At 28.2% G+C, this 23,504-nt stretch overlaps 1 protein-coding gene across 1 annotated transcript in view; it reads right to left on the reverse strand.

Annotated features, from left to right (window-relative positions):
- LOC132937497 (microtubule-associated serine/threonine-protein kinase 3) overlaps positions 1 to 9,392 on the reverse strand; it is a 29,680-nt gene extending 20,288 nt beyond the window's left edge. Inside the window, 2 exon segments of the mRNA XM_061004320.1 lie at positions 6,377 to 6,619; positions 8,703 to 9,392. Coding sequence (XP_060860303.1) covers positions 6,377 to 6,488 — 112 coding nt within the window. The 5' untranslated portion in view covers positions 6,489 to 6,619; positions 8,703 to 9,392.
- Between the last annotated feature and the right edge of the window lie 14,112 nt (positions 9,393 to 23,504).

A 23,504-nucleotide genomic window follows, 5' to 3' on the forward strand; every position in this document is an offset into this window, starting at 1 on the left:
AACAGTGATATATGACCTCAAATTTGCTAAATATTAGTACTAAATCTGCCAGAATCCCTAGAAAATAGACCATGTGCCAATATTTTATGAATGTCATTGATTTTTGTTTCATTTTACTTGGCATTAATGTATATTTATAATTTATAAATATCGAAACACATAGAGAACTATTTAAACGTTTATATTAATGTTGATCTAATTTTCAAAAATTCTAAACAAATTATAAAATATCATACTTATAGCAATTTAAATAGTAAATTTGCATTATAGCTAATAAAAAATTAAAAGTAATATTAGTAATTTAGATAAGACTAATTTGAAACTACAAAAATCATATAGGTAAATACTATGTACAAAATACATTGTACCTTTAATATAAATCATAATCAAATTTTCTATAAATCAGCCTTTAGTTATAATAGTTATTCATATTTATTATAGTTGAAATTTAAATGTGATACATTAAATGATCATACAGTATATAGTATTATATACACCATATAATATAGGATAGATAAAGACTATAGCTAATAGTTAAGTATTCAATTTTATGTTTGAAGTATTTTTGAATCAATTGACCAATAAATATAATTTTTAATTATTCATTATTGTATTTTCATACTTTTATTTAAAATAAACCAGAGTAACAAAATATAAAAATACAATCTTAAAATATGGTATAGGTACCTCAGTGTGACGTAAATTTCCAACAGTAGCATTCAACTATTATATACATATTATTCACATGTGTGATCAAAAAAATCACCTAAATAACATATTAAAATTAATATGAACATGAAAATTGAAATTAATTAATTAAAAATATAGGTAATACAGAATCAAAAATAATTTATTTTTAAGTGAACAAAATATTCATCTTAAACTCTTAAAAATGTTCTGGTGTAATAATAATGTGTTTAACACATTTAAAATTTAATGAACAATGAAATAAGTTAAGCAATAAACCTAAAATAAACACAGTATCTTTCATCCATAAATCAAAAGATAAACATTTTTGAAACTAGGACTTACACTGTGCCTACATCAATCTACAGCAGTCTAGTAAAACTTTATTTTTGATTGTATATAAGTGTAAACAACAATATTTGTTTTACAAAATATTTTCAAATATAAAATAATCAAACAATTCTAAAATGAGTTTATATTGTGTTGACAATATTTTCGCAAAATACAATCTTGCATACAAATTGATTAATTGAATGGTTCACAAAAATGTAATGTACCAATCATTCGTTATTTAATTATTAATATAATGTATATAATTTATAAAAATGTATTATCATTACGTGATAATATATAGGTGAGATTATGTTTCTAAAATGTTTTAATATGCAATAATATAGAATTATCATTTTATTATGAGCCATTTTATTATGAGCCATTTTATTATGACTACACCTACTAATTATTCTAGTTTAAGTTAACATGATTAAAGATTTTTTTTCTGATTAAAAATGTAACAACCCTGAATTCTGTTTTTAAACACGGTTTAAATATATTAATACTAGTCCTATTTAGCAAACAACTGGTGAAAACTAAATCAAAATTAGTTATGTTATTCATTTGCATATTCTTAAATTTATTGTGTTATCTTAATTCAAATAAAATAGATAAGATGTGACAGTCCTTTATATAATTATATTTTAACAATACTATCAATAAAAAAAATGCATTTATAACTGATAATAATAGTAATTAGTACATGTATACATATGCATTATAAACATTGAATACTTAATCCACCTTATACTATAAGTTAAACAAAATATTTATAGTACACATGGTAACAAAAAATTTGATAAATTAACATTTTGTAAAAATATAAGGATGATAATATATACCTGTTATTATTTAAAAAAAGGTGTCTAATATTATATAACTCAACAAAGGAAAACTATAGTAGGTATATGTATATGTAATATTTAAACAAATATTTTAAACTCTTTTTCTAAAAAAATAAATACATTTTAAGCTAAAAACTTTGAATTTATTAGTATTAAAAATATGAATTTCCTGTGTTAGTATTTATAGATTTTGAATTATAAAAATCATTGTTTGTTGGGAATAATTGATTTAAAAAAAAAAACCAATTTAGTAACACCAATGCCAGTAAAACTGTGAGACTCTGATATGAATCTAAAGATAAATCTGATTTTGATAGGAAAATTAATTAACTGTATACTTACCTAATTTATTACCTCATATAATATAAATAATGTAACTATGGATTTTCGTGGAATTAGTGCTATAGAATTATAATAATTTTAAATGGGTATTTGTAAAGACTTACGTCAATTTGATCATTAATAATAATAAATTGTGACTAAATATTTAAAATTATTACATAATAAACTGAAAAATAAATAGTAAATACATAGTCATATCAACAGCTGACTCAATTAATAATTTAATTGCAGAAGGTATATATAATGAATATAAAATTGAAGATTAAAATATCACTACAGAAAGTAATTCATTATTAAATAATAATTAGGTTTATTGATATCAAATTGATAACATATGATGCACATAATATATCATAAACAGTAAAGCTTAATCAAAAAAAACATACAATCTATAAAAATAATAAGACTAAATCTGTGAATCGGGTAAGATTCAAACAGGTTAAAAACTGATAATTATTAGCAAAGGTTAAATATAGATTTAAATATTAGAAGTCAACAAACTATACTATAATTATAAATAATTCTAGTGCTAATAACTTTGGATGAAATTAAATTTAATAAAGAAATCAAGAATAATAAAAATATTTCAATGATTTATAAACAACTCTAAAAAATTTAAAGATTAATACAATATGAATTTAGTTGATATTTTTTAGGGTTTTAGCAGTACAGTACCAAATATTTACATAATAATTATTAAAAATACTTAACTAAAAAGACGTTAAATATCAACTCTGTATCTATTAGATGTGCCTTTAATCTATCAAATGGGAATTCTATTAATGTTTTAATATATTATTCAATTGTACATTATTCTTGATAAAATAATTTATTAAAAGCTATAAAATAGTCAATATTCATACTAAATAAATTAAAAATGATTTAAGTTGTTAATTTGATATTAAGTTAAATTTTTATACACCAATTGTATAATAAATAAAATTAAAAATAATTTTAATATTCATAGTATCCATTTAAAATTATTTAGAGAACATTGGAACCATTAGATTTTAATTTATATAGGTAATGGATGATAATAATGATATAAGATAACTTACAAAAGTCAAAGCAACTGATACAATTAAATAATAATGTAAACTATAAACACAATACAACAATATTGAAGAATTACAAATTTAATTTTTGTTTCATAAAATATAGGTATTGTTATAATTTAACAAAATTTAGGAACAATGTAAATTTGTTTTAATTCTTTTTCGCGTATTTCTTCAAAATGTTATAAGTTTATAAACCACTTTTGTTATATAAATATTGTTTTTGGATCAAGGTCATTTTATGTAGATTAAACACACTAAACTCTTTATATTATGTTTAATATTAGGCTCTTATTTTAAAACATAATATAATATAGTTTCCTATTTAATGTTTAAAAATATATTAATGTAATGTTATGTACTAAAATGGCTTTAAATTAATTTGCGTACTAAAAATATTTATAATATTCTGCACTATAAGTCACTAGTTACCACTACCCACATGAAGATTTATACAATTTTTAAAAAAGGGACATCAAAATCAAATTGGCATTGTTCCATAAAACTACAATTTCTTTCAGCTCATTACTCAAACTACATTGTAATACAAGCACATGAGACTATGAGACTATGAATCAAAAATATTATAATAATAAAGACATATAATTAAATAAAAGTATAATAGTATCTACTGAAGGTCATTCAAATTTAACATAACAAAATAATATGCAAACTTATTACATAAAACTATAATATTACTCCCACTATTTTTAAATAATATCATATATTTAAATAAAATATGGTTGATTTTTAAATATTATAATAATAACTTTGTTGTAATTATGGTAAATTTATAATAAAGTATATTATCACCTAAGCTAAACTACCTGACTAATGTGTTGTATACATATTTTATATTATACATATGGATATGTATTGAAAGTGACCAACTTCTGTAATTAAAAATGTTTTCTTATAAATTGTAATACTATAGTTGGAAATAAATAAATATTATTATTAATATAAAAAAAAAAAACGAAAAAAACCTAACTAATTATATATTATAAATTATTTAAACCATGAAAACTTTTATATTTTAAGAAAATAAATGCTTTTAATATAAAATACCTAATTCATTTTTTAAAGCAGTTTAATTTACCATATTAGTTCAAAACATTTTACCTAATAGGTACTTACCCTATTTTAGAATAAAAATGATTTAGTACTTACTTATATTTATGTATGATACCTACATCAAATATCATTATAGAACTATGTTGAATATTTATAACACCCTTATAACAAATACTTATCTCTAAGCCCCCTTCTACCATAAGTTTATCCCTTACAAATTTCCTGTTACCCTGTAATTCATACGGCCCTGAGATAATGAAACCATGATTGTGAATAACTATTATCAATAGTACCTTTCCCCATAATGACTATATTATCATGATTACAATCACTAAAACCTTTCTTTTTTTTGTAATGTTACCTTGATTTTTTTTTATTTATTCATTTAAAATGTGAACATTTGAAATTTCCAATTGGTTACACCTATAATTTACAACTGATAGGATAATGGAATACTACTAACAATACAAAATAACTAAATAAATAAATATAGATTTTGTTTAATATATTGGTAGAAGGCTATAAAAGTGTATATATATATGTTTATATATAGGTACACTACTAACCATCATACCATAAATCTAATAATCACAAAAATACCTTAATTTTATACTATAGTTCAATAAAGTAGTCAAATTTATGAACTTAACATAGATATTTTCAAATAAGTTACTATGAGAAGACAAATTGTCTAGTGGTATATTTTTTACAAGAAAACTTTTTTTATACAAGTATACATATTTTAAACAATACATAACAATTAGTAAAAAAACCTAATATTTTTAATTCCAAGCAAAATAATCTTTATGTAATTCACTTAAAAATTATATGCTTTTAGTTTTTTGCAAAAACAGTTTCAATTTGTTACAACTTTAGTTATTTAGAAATTTTAACAGTCTAATAAAATTACAAGCCAACTTCGGTAAATTCTTAAATGTTTTTTTATTTTTAAGAAAACAGTAATTGGGTCAGTAAAGAATTCTCAACCAGTTTTTACAGGCTCTTCTTAATATACTGAACTGAAGACTATATAACTTAAAACTGGAAACATTGTACTTACAAAGATTACATTTTAAAAAGTACAAAATAAAATACTTATTATAGATTAGTTTTTGGATATACCAAACATTGTATAAAATCCTATCCTGCTGATATCTATAACTTGCTCAACTAATTTATTTAAATTACTGCAGCATTTGAAAGAAATGAATCCTACATTGTTTTGGATTTTGAAATTATTAATTTTATTTGGTAAAATTTTATTATTATAAAATTTTTATAATTATTGGTATATTTTATTACAAATGATCCATAACTAGCTATATTATACTTGGTAAAGTTTCTAAAATTATTTTTTATTAATTTAGCAAATACCTATTTATTTATAAATAATTTTATGTATAATCTAATTTAGATTTTTATGTTTTTAACACATCAATATTATAGTACTTATTATTATGTTCAAATTATATTTGAAGAAAAAATTATATACAATTGTTAACATTTTATTACTAAATAGTTTTAACATTGTAGTATACTTTATTTTGATCAAGACTTGATCGAGACGTATACCACCAGGGTGCCCGCAGGAGGGAGGTCCAAAGAGGCCATTGACCCCCTCAATAAGTTTAACTGCATGTAATTTAATATCAATATCACAATAACTATTATTAGATTGTAAGTAATTCTTATTTCTTTCCCAGGATAGAACTTTATCCTACAGGCGCGCTTGTATACCAACTTTAAATATTTCAATAATTTTAAATAATATGCACAAATTATATAGGTAATGCACTGGTAAAATAAAAGTTTTTACTTACTGTGAGTTTGCAAAGATTGTAATTATATTTTAAAAGAAAATAATATTTATAACCATTAAAAAATGGAGTAATAGGTAAACTAAATTTATAAGTAATACTATTGTTTGGTTCAATACAAATATTTAATATTGATAATAATAAAAAACTTGCAAGCAAATTTGTAATAAAATGTATTTAATTTAAAATTCAAAAATTATTTTAATACAATCTTAAGTCTTACCTGAATTATTTGATACTGATGTTTTACTCTTGTGTTCTTCTGAATCAGAATACCGACGATGTTCAGCCTCCTTCAGCGACAGTTGCCCCTTCCAAGATTTTCTACTAGCCATTGTTAATTACTCTTTGTATTATACATACACAAAAAGTTCAAGATTCATGAATGTTACCATAGTCATATTATAGGCAAATGACTTGGTTTCCACAGATGTGTTGTTGAAAATAAGATAAAATCTTACTGCACCTGGAAATTATAAATAAAAATATACAAATATAAATAATAAAAATATTTATTCATCTTATTTGTATAATTTTTCAAAATAGATTAATATATTTTTAAATCAAAGGTATACACATACATTTTGTTAGTAAATTAATGAAGACCTACAAATCCATTACAACAATATTTATAAAACCATACACATTTTGCATTATTTACTGAATATCAAAAAAACATCTATAAAGTTCAGTGAATAAATAAGATTATAGTGAAAGTTTATAATCCATAAGTAATAGGTGGTCAATATTAGTACATTTCATCTTATTATTATTTAATTGAAAATTTAGAATGATATCAATTTAGAATCTATTTTATAAAACTAAATTAGTGGTTAGGTACCTATTGCTTTTATAAAATAATTTAGGTATGCTTATGGTTAAACCATGTAGGTACCTATCAAAAAGTACATCATACATTCATATATCATTGTTTAATATTTAAGACCATGTATTTAACTAAAAAAATATCTTGTAAGCATTTCCAGCAAAAAAATTTACACTGGCATTTAATATTATTTCAATCGACAGATATAATTTAAATATATAGTTTTTCATCCTATTATTTTTAATTTTAAAAATAAAAAAAAATGCCTACATACTAATTATTAAATATTGGTGATGGTACCTACCTACTTTCAGGTTGTTAAAAAAAAAATTATTCCTACATTTAATTAAATAGGTAATACAAAATTTATGACATACAATCATACATACCTATTAAACTGTGTAATATTGACAAAAAGTATTTGAAGGAAAATGTATTCTGATACGTTTTACATATCATATACAAGAGAATGTATACGTGACATAAATAACATACGTAGGTATTATATTTATTAAATTATATATAATATTCAGGTCTAAATAATCCATAAAATATCTACAATACATACTGATAATAATTGATCAGAATCAATACTTACATAGGGTTATATATACGTAATGGTAGTTAATACTCTTGAACTCAGAATACATGATAACAATTTCTTATCTCTAATTTTAACAAATTTAAATGTATAATTAAGCACCTATATAAATATCACAAATTGAAATTTAAATAGGTAGGTAGGTATTGAAATAAGATAATAAACAAAAAATAATGATGTAAAAATGACTAGTTATGATACAAAATAATGTTATGTACCTCTACCGACTACCTATCTAACACAAGGTTTATAAGGTTTATTGACAAATAAGAATACCTAAGTAGACTTTAGAACTGATTGGGAAAAACTTAAGTAAATAAAACTATGAATAGTTTTTACAACTTTTTCTAATTAATTAAGCAGACAGCTTGTAAATAGTTGAAAATAAATAGAAAAAATTTAGTAGGTAGGTATAAACATGTAATATCATCTTTATAAACTGATAAGCTTTAGGTACCTACCTACGTAATGAAATATTTACTAAGCAATTTAATTTAAAACCATTCGGTACCTACCTAGATATTTTTACTTTTAATGAATAATTCTAGGTACCTATCTGGTCAATCTTTATACCCAACATAGAAAATATTTTTAATTTATACTTCAATTTTTGTGTTAATATAATACACAAATAAAATATAACCTAACTGAAACAAATTATTTCTTATTTAAGTATACACTTATATACTACCTACCTAATATTATTGAAAAAATTATAATAAAAAAAATATTAAACTTATTTAGGATACACATTTCTATAAAATGTGAGCAATTATGTTATTACTTAAATAGGTAGTAAGTACACAAAAAACTTCAAAATCAACTTAGGTGACCATGAACTTCATTAATAATAATGATCAATATTAAAAGAACAAAATTAATAGAATTTAAGAATTCAAAACAAATAGTTTTATAACAACTACCGATATCTAGTTAAATGTCATTAAATATTGTTCAGTTTAACAGAAAAAGTATTACTGAGACGTAATCAAAAGTTGTGCTTTAAAGTTGACATATGAACAAATCCATAAAAACTGATTACAACATATTATATGAGTTAGGACTGACAGAACTATAATATGTACGTTGACCTATACAGCTGTACATCTAAAGAACACTCACCGAAAACGACGGTGTAAATTAGAGCAACAAGGCCGGCTTTGGCAGTGCGTCCCAGAGAACGCGATGGCAGTCCGGCGATTGTGGCATTTCAAAACGAAATACCGGACTGCAGACGGTGGTGGATACGAAGATGACTGCTATGGTAGGGAGTTAGCTGATCGACGGACAGGACGTCCGGCTGGTAGGTAGTAGTGTAGTCGCCAGGATGAGGTGAAGGTGAGACGACCAGAGCGGATCGACGCTGAGGTGTGGATGTCTGTGGTCGGGCAAATGATCGACGGGCACGTCCTCGCTGTGCGACAGTTGCCTGCAGAGACGATGATCGGTGGCTCTTTCGGGGTAGTGTGTTGTGCTGTAGTCGTCGTCGGTCGTCGCGTTTCCTTATGCGATAGGGGCCCCCCAGACGAAAGCGCGGCGGCGGCAGTTTTCCACAAGCACACGCACGTACACACACACGCACACGCACGCTAAACGAGCGGTGGCGGCGGCGACGGGAAGTGAAGGGAAAAAAAATTTGAACGAAAAAATTGCTTTTCGTTTGTAATTTTTTTTTCCCCGTCTTTCTTGCCCTCACATCGTCCGCTATTGTGTGAGAGCGCGCGCGATGCAGTGCAGCACAATAATAATAATAATAGTACACGACACACTCTCCGAACTCCTAAGCGCTCGCGTTCACCGCACTCGCGATCGCACGACGGAAGAGTGCGCGACAGTCGGCGGCGGCCGTCGCGGTCGCGGTCGGTGGGCGTGTTCGGCGGCGTGCCAGTGAGTGCGTGCGATCACGCGCGCGCCAGACACCGCGCGAGATGACGATGTAATAATAATAATAATATTATAAAGGACTCCACCGCCGCGACCGCTACCCGCTCAACAGGCCCCGCGGATGTAAATCCCCCTCCCCCCGACCACCGCACCGCCTACCAAGGAGCAGCTGGCCGGACCGCTCGTGGTTCGTCCCGTATCTGATAATATCGTGTCCACGGGTTATATTATTTTCGCGTTTTCTCTGCAGTCGCTGGTGCCCCGAGCGATTCCCGTATTTTCATATCGATTGACGATTCCCATTTGCCCGCGGCGCTCCCGCATAATATCAGCGCATTTATTCCACGCGGTTTTCCGGCACAGACACCGCCGCGGAGGACTCGCATCAACGATATTAATGTGCAGCACTTGCGCGCTTTTGCACGGGTGCTTACACCCGATATCGGATATACCCACACCTTATTCTTCTTATTAAATTTTTTTCGATTAGCAATTTTGTTTTTCTCCTCCGCGTTGACGTCATGCTCGACGTACTTTACGATTATTATTGTTATTGTTACAAACTTATAACAGCGATATCGACGAGGAGTGCTTCTAATACTCTCGTAGTATATACCTACCGGGAAATCGTCATTATTTATTTATATAATAATAAAAATAGTGCGTGCACGCACTAGACGGTGTTATTGTTGTAGGAACTAGGAAAGCAGGCAATAGGCACTAGGCACTAGGTACCTACATACGAGTCACGAATGACGGTGGTTAGACGTATTATCGTTATTATTTATTAGTTTATTGCTGCACGCAGTGTTGTCGAAAAAGTTACGCGGCGGCCGTTGTATAATATGCCTACCACTCCGTCCTGAGTCGGGCACTCGGGCTAGCTGCGGCGACCGCGGTAGCCTCGTTTGTGCCGAAAGTCTTGTCGCGGTGACGTCATCCGAGGCCGACGGAACGTTATGTCTATGATAATTGATTTTCGCGTAGACGCCGTTGTAAATTGCACGGATTTCTGTGCTACACTAGATTAGGAAATCTGAATAAAACACCAATACAAAATCAGTAGGCAACAACTTCAGCTCGTCCGCCATGTTTCGGATGTAAAAATGTCCGTGGACCTACAAATTGCAAACTATTTAGCCGTTTAGCGTTTAGGCTAAACGGTTTAGGTGACATACTGAAATGCCTTAGATAAACGCCATATTATTTACAAATCCGTGACAATTTTCAGGCCAACAAAAAGGTGAAACGAGATTCATACGATGACACAAATTCCTTATCTAGTGTAACATAGGAATCCGTATTCCGTGATCAATTGTAATTACTTCACTTATTTACGTCATTCCGCGTCTGCCAAACGTGCGTTTGGGTTTTTTTTCGCCACACGATATTTCGATACTCCGCCGACCGCCGTAGCCACTAGCCACAATAATATTAGGTACAACGATGATTATCGCCTACCTATGTATGATTATTGTGACACGTAATTATCGTTTGTGGAGTTTGATCTTGATGTTTGGCAATTTAGGGACAGACGACAAACGAACGTTTGTTCCAATGAATCGGAACCCATGTAAATTACATGGCCGGAAATTTGGTTGATTTTTTTTCTGGGGGAAGGGCTAGGCGTTGTAAAGTGGCCTTCACTTTGATTACTATTTTTACACGGTTCACGGACGTACATGCAATTCCATTTGGGGGGCTCAGCCCCCAGAAGACCCCCTGCCACTCCACCAGATGACCGCTCGTGGTGCTGTTGCGACTTGCGAATAACCATTATTAAGCACCTATAAATCGCGTAATTTCATCATTTAAAAACAATCGTTTCGCACATCGGCGTCGTTGCGGTGCGTCGACAAAAATGTACGAACACAATATTGTTATACCACTTCGGCGCCCGGCGGTATACCGTATACCACCGGCCCACCTATATCGTGTTGATCGTCTGTTGTATACTCATAATATCACAAGTACCTTTTTATACTATAATATTATATAAAATATATTATATGTATATGTATTATATTGATATACAATACGAATGATTCGCGAGCGTACCCGTTTCGCGTCGACACGACACGCACGCCGCACCGTCACATCCGCTGTATTATATTAAGGTCGAAAAACCGAGGTCGATTGAACTCGGTGAGCGGTGGTCGTCATCACTTCGTCAGGTTCGGTAGGACGGTTCATGTATAGCAATAATATTAATAATAACAACATGAGTTTAATAATAATAATAATATTATTATTATCATGTACCTGTACATTCCGCGCACTGCGGCGGCGGCGGTCACCTCGCCTACCGCGCGGTATACTTTCCGAAATCTCGTTCGTTCCGCCGATCTAACACCGAAATCATCGTTGGTGTAGGCACTGCTACAGCACTATCCTGTACTCGGGGGCTGGTGTTGTTGCGCTTGTTTGGCTTCCGCGTGGGTCGAAAGATTGAATATTCGTCGTCGAGAACGCAACCGCTCTTTAATGGCGTATAAAAAATTACAACGTGTCCGGGACACGTATGTAAGGGATTATAATAATAATACAATTATTTAATATTATTATGATATTGTATTATTCAATTATATTATAACGTCGCATGACGATGACGACTACATCGTAATCTCGTCGTTGCTGCCAGTATTAATAATCATTATTATGTATTTGAATTGTAGGTATAATAATTATATTATAAAGTATTCATGATGAGACCAAAGAACGTGTCTGCAGAGTGCAGTATATTGTTATTGTGTAGGTATGTCAAGTATGAAGTATGATATGATAATATGAATATGAATTATACGGTACACAAATACTGTCATTATGAGGTTCAGGGGCGCATATCATTTCTAGGCATTCGTGCAATATGCCATGAAAACAATAAATGTCTACCGACAAAATATGATTTACCTACCGTATCTTATGATTTCACAATTTAGGTAAATACCGTTTGTTATAATATTATAGTTATAGTAACTATAGTAACTAAAGTTTGATAAGTTTCGTAAATAGTTTTTAAATATTTTCATGGTAGAAAATGTGCACTATGTTGTTGAAGTAGAAAACTCGAAAATAGGTAATATTTGGAAAAAAATCAAAATTACAATATATTTTAGTATGCTTCAACAGCCGAATTCGGGCAAAAACGTCAATACCTATATAGGCTATAATAGTCAATGAGTTATCGTCGTCCATCATAAAATATCGTTTGTGACATATTTATTGATACATACATAGATAGCAAATTAAATTCCAACAAAATTCGTATTCACACGATCATAATTATATTTATATTAGTATATAACAATACAAATATAATTTACAGTTGTTATCATATTATTAGCTGTTATAGTAAGTGGTATAATACAATTGTTACCATAGTATATTAATTCATACACCACAGAGTAGAATCCAAGCCTACTCGTGGTATATTTTGTACCAGTTACCACTTACCATTTAATTACATCAATATACGAAAACTTAAATAAACTACGGTGCAGTATGAACTGTGAAGTCGCCTAAAGGGCTTGCAAAATTGCTCGAGTAATTGGCGGTATCGTGGTTATTACCGAGAGTATTTAAATTTGTGTAGGCTGCCCAATCGATTGTTGTAGATTTGTTTTCGTTGTTCTTATCGTTGCAAACACATTCGATAAGATGTGGTTTCGAGGTGGTTGTCGATGCCCGAGCGATTTTGATATACAATTTTATTGTAATTGTAAAAACATAATATTATTCAGACGTTTCCGTCGCTGTATACGCCTGTACGATGTAACTACATGTGCTTTCCGGGGGGAGGGGTTGTAAATTACTGGTGTCATAGGAAAACTTAATATGTAAATTATAATAATTATAATTTCTGTAGACTACTTATTGTGATTTACTGATTTATTTAAATATAGGTATTTCATCATTACGGACTACAAGTCCACAAGACATGCAAGATGTAAGCCATTGACTTTTGTTATAAATTTGTAATAGACTTGAAAGTGTCTATAATTGTTGTCAGTTGATAATTTAATGAATAACTTTAAATTAAATATTATTAAAAACTTAATTATTTCAAATATTAAAGCTTGTATGATAAAAAAAAAGTTTTGTTTCAAATCAAAAAAATAATAACTGCTAGTCAAATTAAAGTACACTTGGTAAGAAGTAAAATTCACACACACCCCTCCCACAGTAATGATATATAACTACCGTCCGGCGTCCACCTATATAGTCTATGATATATATTATATTTTACCATAATAAGGCATAAGAACCGGCCAGCAATAGGCAGTCGTTTGTTTAGGGTCTAGGTAATAAATATTTTAATAAACATTTTAAAATCAATATTATACGTGAATACATAGAATTGTTGCGCGCAGCGAGAAAATCTTTTTAAGTGAGTAGGTACCTACCTACTTGTAGGCAAGTTTATTTGTGTGATGACATTATATGACTCAATAATGTATAATGATGTAGTTTATATTATACATTTATACCAACAGGGATATTATATTATGAGTTTACTGTTTATGCTTATTGACAAAGTCTGAAACTATTTCCGGATAATAAACTAGACTAATTGTAATAATATATATTAATTTACATTAATTTATCATAAATTATTTATGTAATACCTACTGGTTACATTACTACCTACTTAATATAAAAATATAGAACCTAGATACGTTACTAAAAAATTACGCATACTAACGACTAACATTGGTTAAATGTTGACAATAATATATAGACAAAACTACATAAATACAACTTTATAAGTTCAACAAGTTAAAAGTTAAAAGTATATTTGAGTATACAAACTAATTTTACATAATATATATATATAATTATTTTGTAATTATGAATTTTCAGGAAAAGACTTCATTGATTATTAATATTAATATTATCAAAATTCACAGTCGCTAAATAATTTATATCATCACGTACTCGCACTTTCCTCGCCTTATTGTAGGCCACTTTCCAATACCTATACAATCTGAAATTCATAATTATAATGAATTTATAAAATATTATATTATTTTAATTGGTATTCCAAAGATGATTTTGACTTTTGAACAAAGCTGAGTTTACCTACTTGTAATTTATGATACATTTTTAAAATTTAAATTGATCGTGAACAAAACTAAATTTAACTGTGCACTACAATATATAGGTACAGAGTGATTCGCCAAGTAGCAAGCGTGCTCAACCACATTTCTTTTAGTAATGACTAATGCATTTATTCGAATTCTGAATTTTTGATGTTCAAGTGTGCTTAAAAACCATATTTACTATTACATATTTATATTATATTTATATACTATTTAAAGAGGGTCCAGGTCAATACCAACTTTATTTTCAAATGAGAATCACTGTTTTTTTTCCATACACTGATTAAGCCAATGCAATTTTTGAAAATGTCTATGTATTTAAATCAAAATTTGAAAGATTATATATTTCAATGGGGGCTATGGGATGATATTTGAAAGCTATAATAAATTGTATTAAAACTATTATAATATTTTATAATTTGTAAACATTGTCTGAGCATAATAATATATTATATTAAATTATTTAGATTCAATATTCAATCTATTTTATATTTTTGTAAAATTATCTTTAAATACTATCATCCTTATTTCTTAATATATACATTTTAATAACTCAGAAAACCCTCGATCGAGTTTTAAGTTGTATATATCAACGTTTTCAACAAATCATCTGCTTTTAAATGTTTAGTAAAAAAGGTTGGTACTAATTTGAAAAAAAAAGTTTATATTGCCAGGACACTGCTTAAATGATGGGAAAAAATGTATACTATTTAAAATATGGCCCTAACGTAACAAGTATCCCTACTTAAAATTACAAAAGTCAACATTTGAATACATTTATTATTTAAAGGAAAAATGAGAGTGAGTACACTTGGTGATCACCTTGTATACCTCATCTATAATTTATATACCTAGATGGGAGACCACAAATTGTAGATATTAAAAGAGATCAAAATATTACCTAATCATAATAAACTTATATCGTATTCTAAAATAAAATCTAAAATCAATCATTTAAATTAGTATTTATTAGAAAAATGTTAGTCAATCCTTTTGAGATGTTGTAGAGATAGTTGGAACATGGTAAACTTTAATCTAGTTTATTTTATGTATTATAATTTAACGTCATACGTATAGTAGGTACTCGAGATTATACATTTTATCAAAGCAGTTCATGAAATTAATATATTCTTGGTTGAATTCTGATTAAAATCCATCCTACTGTAAAGATAAAGTTAATTAATCACATATAGGTAGGTTGTTGGTACGTTATTACTTTATTCATTAATAAGTTTTTAATTTTATTTAAGAATTATGAGTGGTAACATTTAAGTCTTTGAATTTACATTTGACATTTTGGAAAAACACCAAACTTTCTTCATTTATATAAATATAGGTATAATAAGTTATCAAACATTTAAAAATTATTTTACGTTTATGAAATTGTTAGTCATATAATTAAAGTAAAGCCTCTAGAAATAATTATTTTCCAAATGATAACGGAATTACTAAAATAAATGTTCAAAGCGAAGTCGCCATAAATGTCTTCATTAAATAATATTTTCTAGTAATGTAGTTTTGAAACAACCCTTTATCCTAGACTTATTATTCTAGTTATTTTTTAAATATTTTTATTTTTCTACCTAGTATCGAACTAGCAAAAATCAAAAAATGAATCATTTATTCCACAAAGGAAAACACGTTTTATAATATAAACTAATCGATAGCTATTACAATTTACAGTATGCTTCGATTGAAATTCGAATTTATTTTACTACCTATTCAAAATAAAAATAAAAGTTACAGATGAACTTTTGATTTTTATTTATCATAATAGTTTAGTTTAGTTTAATTATTACTTGTTTATGTAAAATAGATGTTATATACCTACTCCTATTCATTAAATGATTATAATATTATATCAAAACAATAATTAATATTGGAAAGTGCACCCTGACGCAATACATTTAAATGTTAAACGTGTGTAGGTATCTATATTTTTATATTTCCGTATAATACATTTTTATTTATTGTGTTTATATATAATTATAATCTATATCCTTACATGTTACGACCTGCCCATACGTAACTTGATGATAAACAAGAAGTATAAGAACCAACAACGATTCAGTCGGTTCACTGAGATCAACTTAATTGACGAGTGTTTTCAATATATTATATAGACGGCGAGACGTAAGTACAGGAAAATTCATTTTTGACCTCCACGCAAACGTCCAAAAATAATAATCAATGGTCAATAAGTTCAAATGATGTAAGTTGATGTACGTAAACGCACGCAGTAATAATAGACAGTTCCTTTACCGCACGAGCGCCAGATTGTTACTCAATATTGAATAATATAGCATAACATAATATTATTATTATACATGTTAATTAAAACGTGTTAATTTGATTTACGCTCGGATAAAAAAACAACAACGTATACATTTATCATATTGCTTAATCAAATTTCAATAAAAAAAAAAATACAACTGACTACGTTTTCTAAATAAAATGTTGAATATACTGAAGTGGAATTTTACATCGTTAGGTGTAATCGTTCACTACACCACTAGTTGTAGATACACCGGTATTTCAGTTAATTAATTAAAAACAATATGTAAAATCGTATTAATATTATGTACAATATTATTATATTGAACATAAATTTATAAAATTACAAGTTTTAGAAACATTAGGTAGGTAATAAAAACATAAAACAAAATAACAAAAATCATTTCATTCGTCTATAATTAAGTACAAAGGTACTATACCTACCCAGGGACCAGAGACACCAGGCGAATGGTGCGAACGCCCCTAATCCCTACTGAGAATTTTTTTATTTACTAGGTAGAAAAATATCAGAACTTTGTAAATTCTTGTAGATTATTATTAAAATTATTATTTAATATTAATAATAATAATCATTAAAATGATCAGCGACAAGAAATTAAGAAACATTTGGCTGTCATGAAACGATAAAAAACAATAAAATTAGTATAGGTTACATGTACTGTAGTACATGTTAGTATGGTTTAATGTACATTAAAAATTAATTCTTGACACGTTGAGTGCTACCGAGTAGGTATATAGTATGACGTGTGCATCGCGTCACGTCATAAGTGCATTGCGCGCGTGAAGCCGCACCAAAATTTGTTCGGTATCGACGTCGGTCGATTACGTTTGACACCGTGCACCATAGGCGGAGATTTGTGGGGAATGCCACCTCCCCCCAAATAAAAAAGTGTAATTAATAATAATCTATTAGGTCATTAATTGGAACATTTTGTGTAGGAACATTTTAACCCCCCACCCACTAAAATTCAATAAAATTTCTACCTATATATTCCGGGTACCTACCCAGCCTCTTCTTATAACATGATCTTCCGTATAATCGGAATTTACCGGTAGGTAATATTATATCAATTTGAATTTTGAGTAACAAATAGGCAGTATAGGGAATACGATTTTTTGGAACTACTGCTTACACGATTTTTTTTTGTTTATTCATAAATGGTAATTGATAATTACATAAATGCTAAACAGCGTAAGTATGAGTACTTTTTAAAAAATAATTAAATTCTAAATAAATCCCGAATAATAAACGTATGAAAATTCCAAATTTTCATAATATTCAAGCTAAATTTATAGATGTTGTGTGTTTGGGTGGGGGGGGGGGGGGTGAAATTAGAAAAAGTGAACTAGCCAATCTCAAGTAGACATAATAACGAATTCAAATTTCAAGTTTCAAATTTCGAATTCAAGTTTTAAAAAGTATTATTGCATTACTAGATCAATCAGTATGATGGAATAAAAATTGGATGTTTTGGCTAAAATAACTGTTTAATATCATATTATAAACTATAGTATTTTGTCAGGAACGTTTTTTCCCGACCAGCCCGTATCGTGCCATAAAAAACTTCGTTTCAAAAATAATACAAACTCTGTATTCATATTTTAAAAATACAAGTTATAATACAGTGACTTTTTTAAATTAAATCTTTATTGAGTTCTAAAAGTTATCATACTTACCTAAATTATTATTATGTTTACTGATTAAATTATGTTTAAATTTTGTATTTTATTATTACAAATTACAATTTATATTCAATACTTTCATAAATATCGAAGTTAACTTGAATTGATGACTCAAACAGATATGTCTTTTATGTATATAAATTTAATATTATATTATTACCTATTTAAATTGCAATCGGAGATGTGGTAACGAAGTTTAGCTTTTTTTTCACCATTAAATTAATTTAATTTCGAACGTTAAGTCTGCAAGCGTCCTTGCTACTACCTGCCCATATAAATATTGTAAATTAATCATCTATAGGTATTCTATAAACAGTTATGCAGATATATGAGTGCTTGACTTGTAAAAGAAATATTAGAGGTTCTCTGATGACACAAAATAATTTTACGTCCCTTGCAAATTAAGGTATAGGTTAGGTTCTTATAAGAAAACAGCAGTTGTATGTAAAATGTGTATAAAATAGTTTGTCTAAAATGTCTAAAGTCAGTTCCAATCTCTATATGATGAGAAATGTAGGAGAACTGTCTTATATGACAAATACAATACAGGGGAAATATGACACACCCGTGTTTTGACTGAAATTATTGTTGTTTAATTATTACCAAAAAGATAATTATTTATACAAGAGTAGATACCTAAATATCATTCTAAATTTACAATTTTATAATTTTAAAATGCTCAGGACTTGCCTCAAAATGAATATACCATAAAAAGCATATGCAGGACACTGGATCATATTCTAAGCTTTAATTTTGATAATATGTAAATTCATTCTAATATTAAAAATAACTCAGTAGAACGCATTCTTCTGAACGTAAAATTGTCTATGTTATGCGTTAGAAGACGGAGACAACACTACGGTGATAGTAGTGCTCTATAGTCCTCTTTCTATTTATTACCATATAAATAGGTCATCACCGTTTGGGGCAGTAAAACTACTTAGATTTTCTTCTAGTTGGTGCATTCGGGAGGTCAAAATATAAAATTATCAATAGTTTTCAAAAGCTCCAAGAAAAACAACTTAAAAATTAAGGACAAACGAGAATTATTACACAAAATTGGTTTTCAACAAAATCGATTTTGGATTTTGGTGTAGCTCTAAAACAAATGGACCGTATATACATGACATTTTCAATGAATGTTTATATTAGCATTTTCTATACAGTATACAGTATATAATTTTCAAAAATTTTTGATTTGTTTTGAACTGTTATTTTCAGTTTCAAATTTTATTTGTTGGGTAAAAAGCTTGGAAATTTAATACAAGGCTCCTAATATATTGTTACAATCATAGTTCAAAATATTAAAAATACATAGGCACAATTTTTTTTATAAGCAACTACACAAAATTTATCAAATATAAACTTTAAGAATTATTATATAGTTAAAAATGTATAAAATGTTCAACTTTTATAGCTAAGGATTGAAAATTTAAAACAAGGTTCGACGTAAATAGGTAAATAAATTTCTTTATTCTTAAAAATATCATCAAATATGCTTAGTAATATATATTATAGGCTGACTGACCGTCTTAACTCAGAATCTTTTTTCGTATATACAATGATTTTATATCATTGAATTCAAATTTAATACCATCCATTACAGTGACCTACTTGTAACCTAGTGTACAGCAGAGCAACACCTACTTGTCACATTTTTGTTTTTAAGACAAAATAAAAAATATTCTTAGTCTTCTCGACTTTTAACATTTGCGGTTAATGGTTATACATTGTTTCAAGGCTGTAAAAGTGTAAACTGTGGTTACTTATCAGTTATTGGGTATCACCTTATAACTAATCATTAAATGTAATTATTACATCATTATTATGTATCTCTGTATCAAATATCAACTATACAATTTTTGTAATCGGTATATTTTTTATACATTTTTATAATTTTTTAAATCATATTAAATAAAGTAGGTATTTACAGTACATTATGTTCTAATTCGAAAAAAAATATTGGAACGCTAAAAAATCTGAATATTTAGCTGAGCTACTCAGTTCCCCCGCGTCCCTCTTCTGAATTCAAACATGGAGTATATTTTATATTATACGATATACCTATACCAAAGTCATAAACCACGAAAGAACCAGCAATTGCGTACGGTTAACCTTTTTAGGAACACGATTGTGCACGTTGTCCGACGACGAAGGAATCGTTTAAATACGATACGATTGAGTACGAGCATTTGACATTTGCGATCCTAGATCTATTTTATTAGCGATATAGAAAATAGAAGTTTTGTTTCATCGTGACGTATTATAATATATACGGGCTACACGGAATCGTGATTTCCCAGTGAGGCAACTCCGAACAGTTTGAATGAAATATGATGAACAAAATAATTGTATTGCAAACAAGCTATATAGAAATGCAATCGCCGTCTTGTGAGGGCCAATTCTTATAGTCTTGAAAACTGAGTACCTAGGTGTAATCTTGAAAGGGATACACGAACACAAACAAAAATGTGGTCGTCACGTGCGTTCACAAGAAGAAACCTGACACGTCGACACGTCGTATAATTTTAACGTTGATTATTATTAATATTTGACAAAAATGTACGCATAATACATAAATTAGCAAAATATAACAAGGATGTGGAATATTTAATTAACAATACTGTCTGATAGGTTCTTATAAGGCTCTATTTGTATAAACCTACCCGGGTACCTGTCAGTCTTAAATTGTTTAAAAGGTACCTACACCAGATAATTAACTGTGGTAGGTATTTTCACGCGTTTAGATTATAATTTGTATAATAACTTTTTTTAATGATTTGTGTACTTAGGTATAGTTATTTAGAAAACTAGCACGCTCGTCGAGTGCATGTGATTTTCTTTCTCTATTTTTTTTTTTATTATCAAGCTCAATATAGCCATATGGTATTAATAAACACTTTATGTCATTCAATCTAAATTCCATTTTACATTAACAAGTATTATTCTTATAACATTTGTATAGTTTTTATTAACATTCAATATGAAAACAACAAGTACTTTTGTACAAAGAATTTTAGAATAATAAATAACACGAGTGCAGAAACTATAATTATAATTTCGGACTTAGGTACACCTATTGTATTTTAACAGAAACTAACGACTTATGATATCATGACTGCATTGTAGTACCTAAATACCTATTTGTTATTAAATATTATTAGTAGGTAACTAATAATAATTTATAAAAAAACAGGAAGTACAAAAAAAAAATTAATTAATATAAGGTTTAATTTGATCAATTCCCTATCTACTATAGTAGGTACTAGCATTGGCGCCACTAGGGGGAGTGCATAAGGGTCTTTAGCACTCCTTGTTTTTTTAGGTCCAACTATCATTATTATAGTGAAATACCATAAATTGTATGTTTTTAAAATATTATATTATAGCACCCCACGTTTTAGAGGTCCAGTTGCGTCTATAGGTAGTATAGGTACTAAGGTGCCTACTACCTATATTGTATATTACAATAATGTGAATTTCGTTATAATCATTATCTATACATATTATATGATTTACTACTACATGCAGGCCTGGTTTAAATGAGGGGACAGGAGGTATCATTATACCTACCGATATCATTATACCTACCGATTGTAAAGTCTAATACCAAAAAAAACATCTCAATTGGGCAGAGAAGAAAAAAAGATGAAAAGTAAAAACATGATCAATTTTGTTTTATAGCTTACAAAATGTATATTATTTATATTATTTTATACTGATATTATTTCTCAATAGAGAATAATGTATTATAAAGTTATATGAAGCCATGAAGGTACGTCAATGCAGCCAATATTAAAATCTTCTAACCAAGATAAGAACAGCAAGGACAGCTGCCCAGAACTGTATTATTTTTTTTCCATATTGTATCGGCCCCGGGTCATAATTTGTGCTTACTGCTTACACTTAAATAATTAAATTAAAAAAAAAACATAGTATAAGACAAATATTTTTGTAATATACCAATATATATATATCAAAGGTATATCTCAAACTTGGTAGGTATCACATTATATTATATAGGTACTATAAATAATACTTTATTTATCAATGTAAATACATAATATGCATATAATTGTCATTTAAAAGAAACAAACAAATATAAAAAACAAGATTCTGCGTTAGAAAAGAGCGCGTGTTCACTACGTTTATGAACGTCATTCATATAGTTGGAACTTGGATTAGGTAGGTACGCAAAAACAAAGTTCATAATACATACCTATTATATTTAAATGTAATAAATATATTTACCTGTTAAAATTTGTTAGTTCGTTTTTTTATCAGGCTTTTTTTAATGAATTATCAAGTCAATAGTTGTATAAATAATTAATAAATAAACCTATAATAATATCATACCTACATCAGTAAATATTTCATGTTTATCTACCAATTTAAATCAGTGAATATGGTTACATGTGCTTATTATAGTTGGACAAATTAAAAACTTAAGTCAGTATTTTTAAGCATTGTAGGTACTAGTAAATTATACATAAATAAATGTTAAATTACTTATAGATATTACCATTGAAGTAACTTTAATATATGTAGTCAATTATTATTATATTTTAATATATATATCGTATATTTTATTTATTACAAGTTGACACAGCAAATAGCAATGCTTTGCTATTGCTAGGTCTTTGTGATTGTTCAACTCCTTTTGGGTTTCAACTCCTTCCACAGCATGTTACAGCAATGTATTTTTAAGTTTAAGTTTATTATATTTTAATTTATATACACAGGCTTATCGCATGAATACTAAAATGTACGTTAGGAAAGTTTGTGTTGTTAGCTTAAATATTAGAGTGGTTTGAAAATGCTTTCGACTCATTGCCAAACTTATAGTTAGGAACCTTATATAATATATTATCTCGTTGGTTTTGTATGATATTTTAGTTTTTAAGAATTTAAAAATACTCATAAAACTCACTTTAATATTAAAATATTGTAAAAATCCAACGAG

This window comes from Metopolophium dirhodum, chromosome 1 (genome assembly GCF_019925205.1).
Source record: "Metopolophium dirhodum isolate CAU chromosome 1, ASM1992520v1, whole genome shotgun sequence".
Classification (NCBI taxonomy): Eukaryota; Metazoa; Arthropoda; class Insecta; order Hemiptera; family Aphididae; genus Metopolophium; species Metopolophium dirhodum.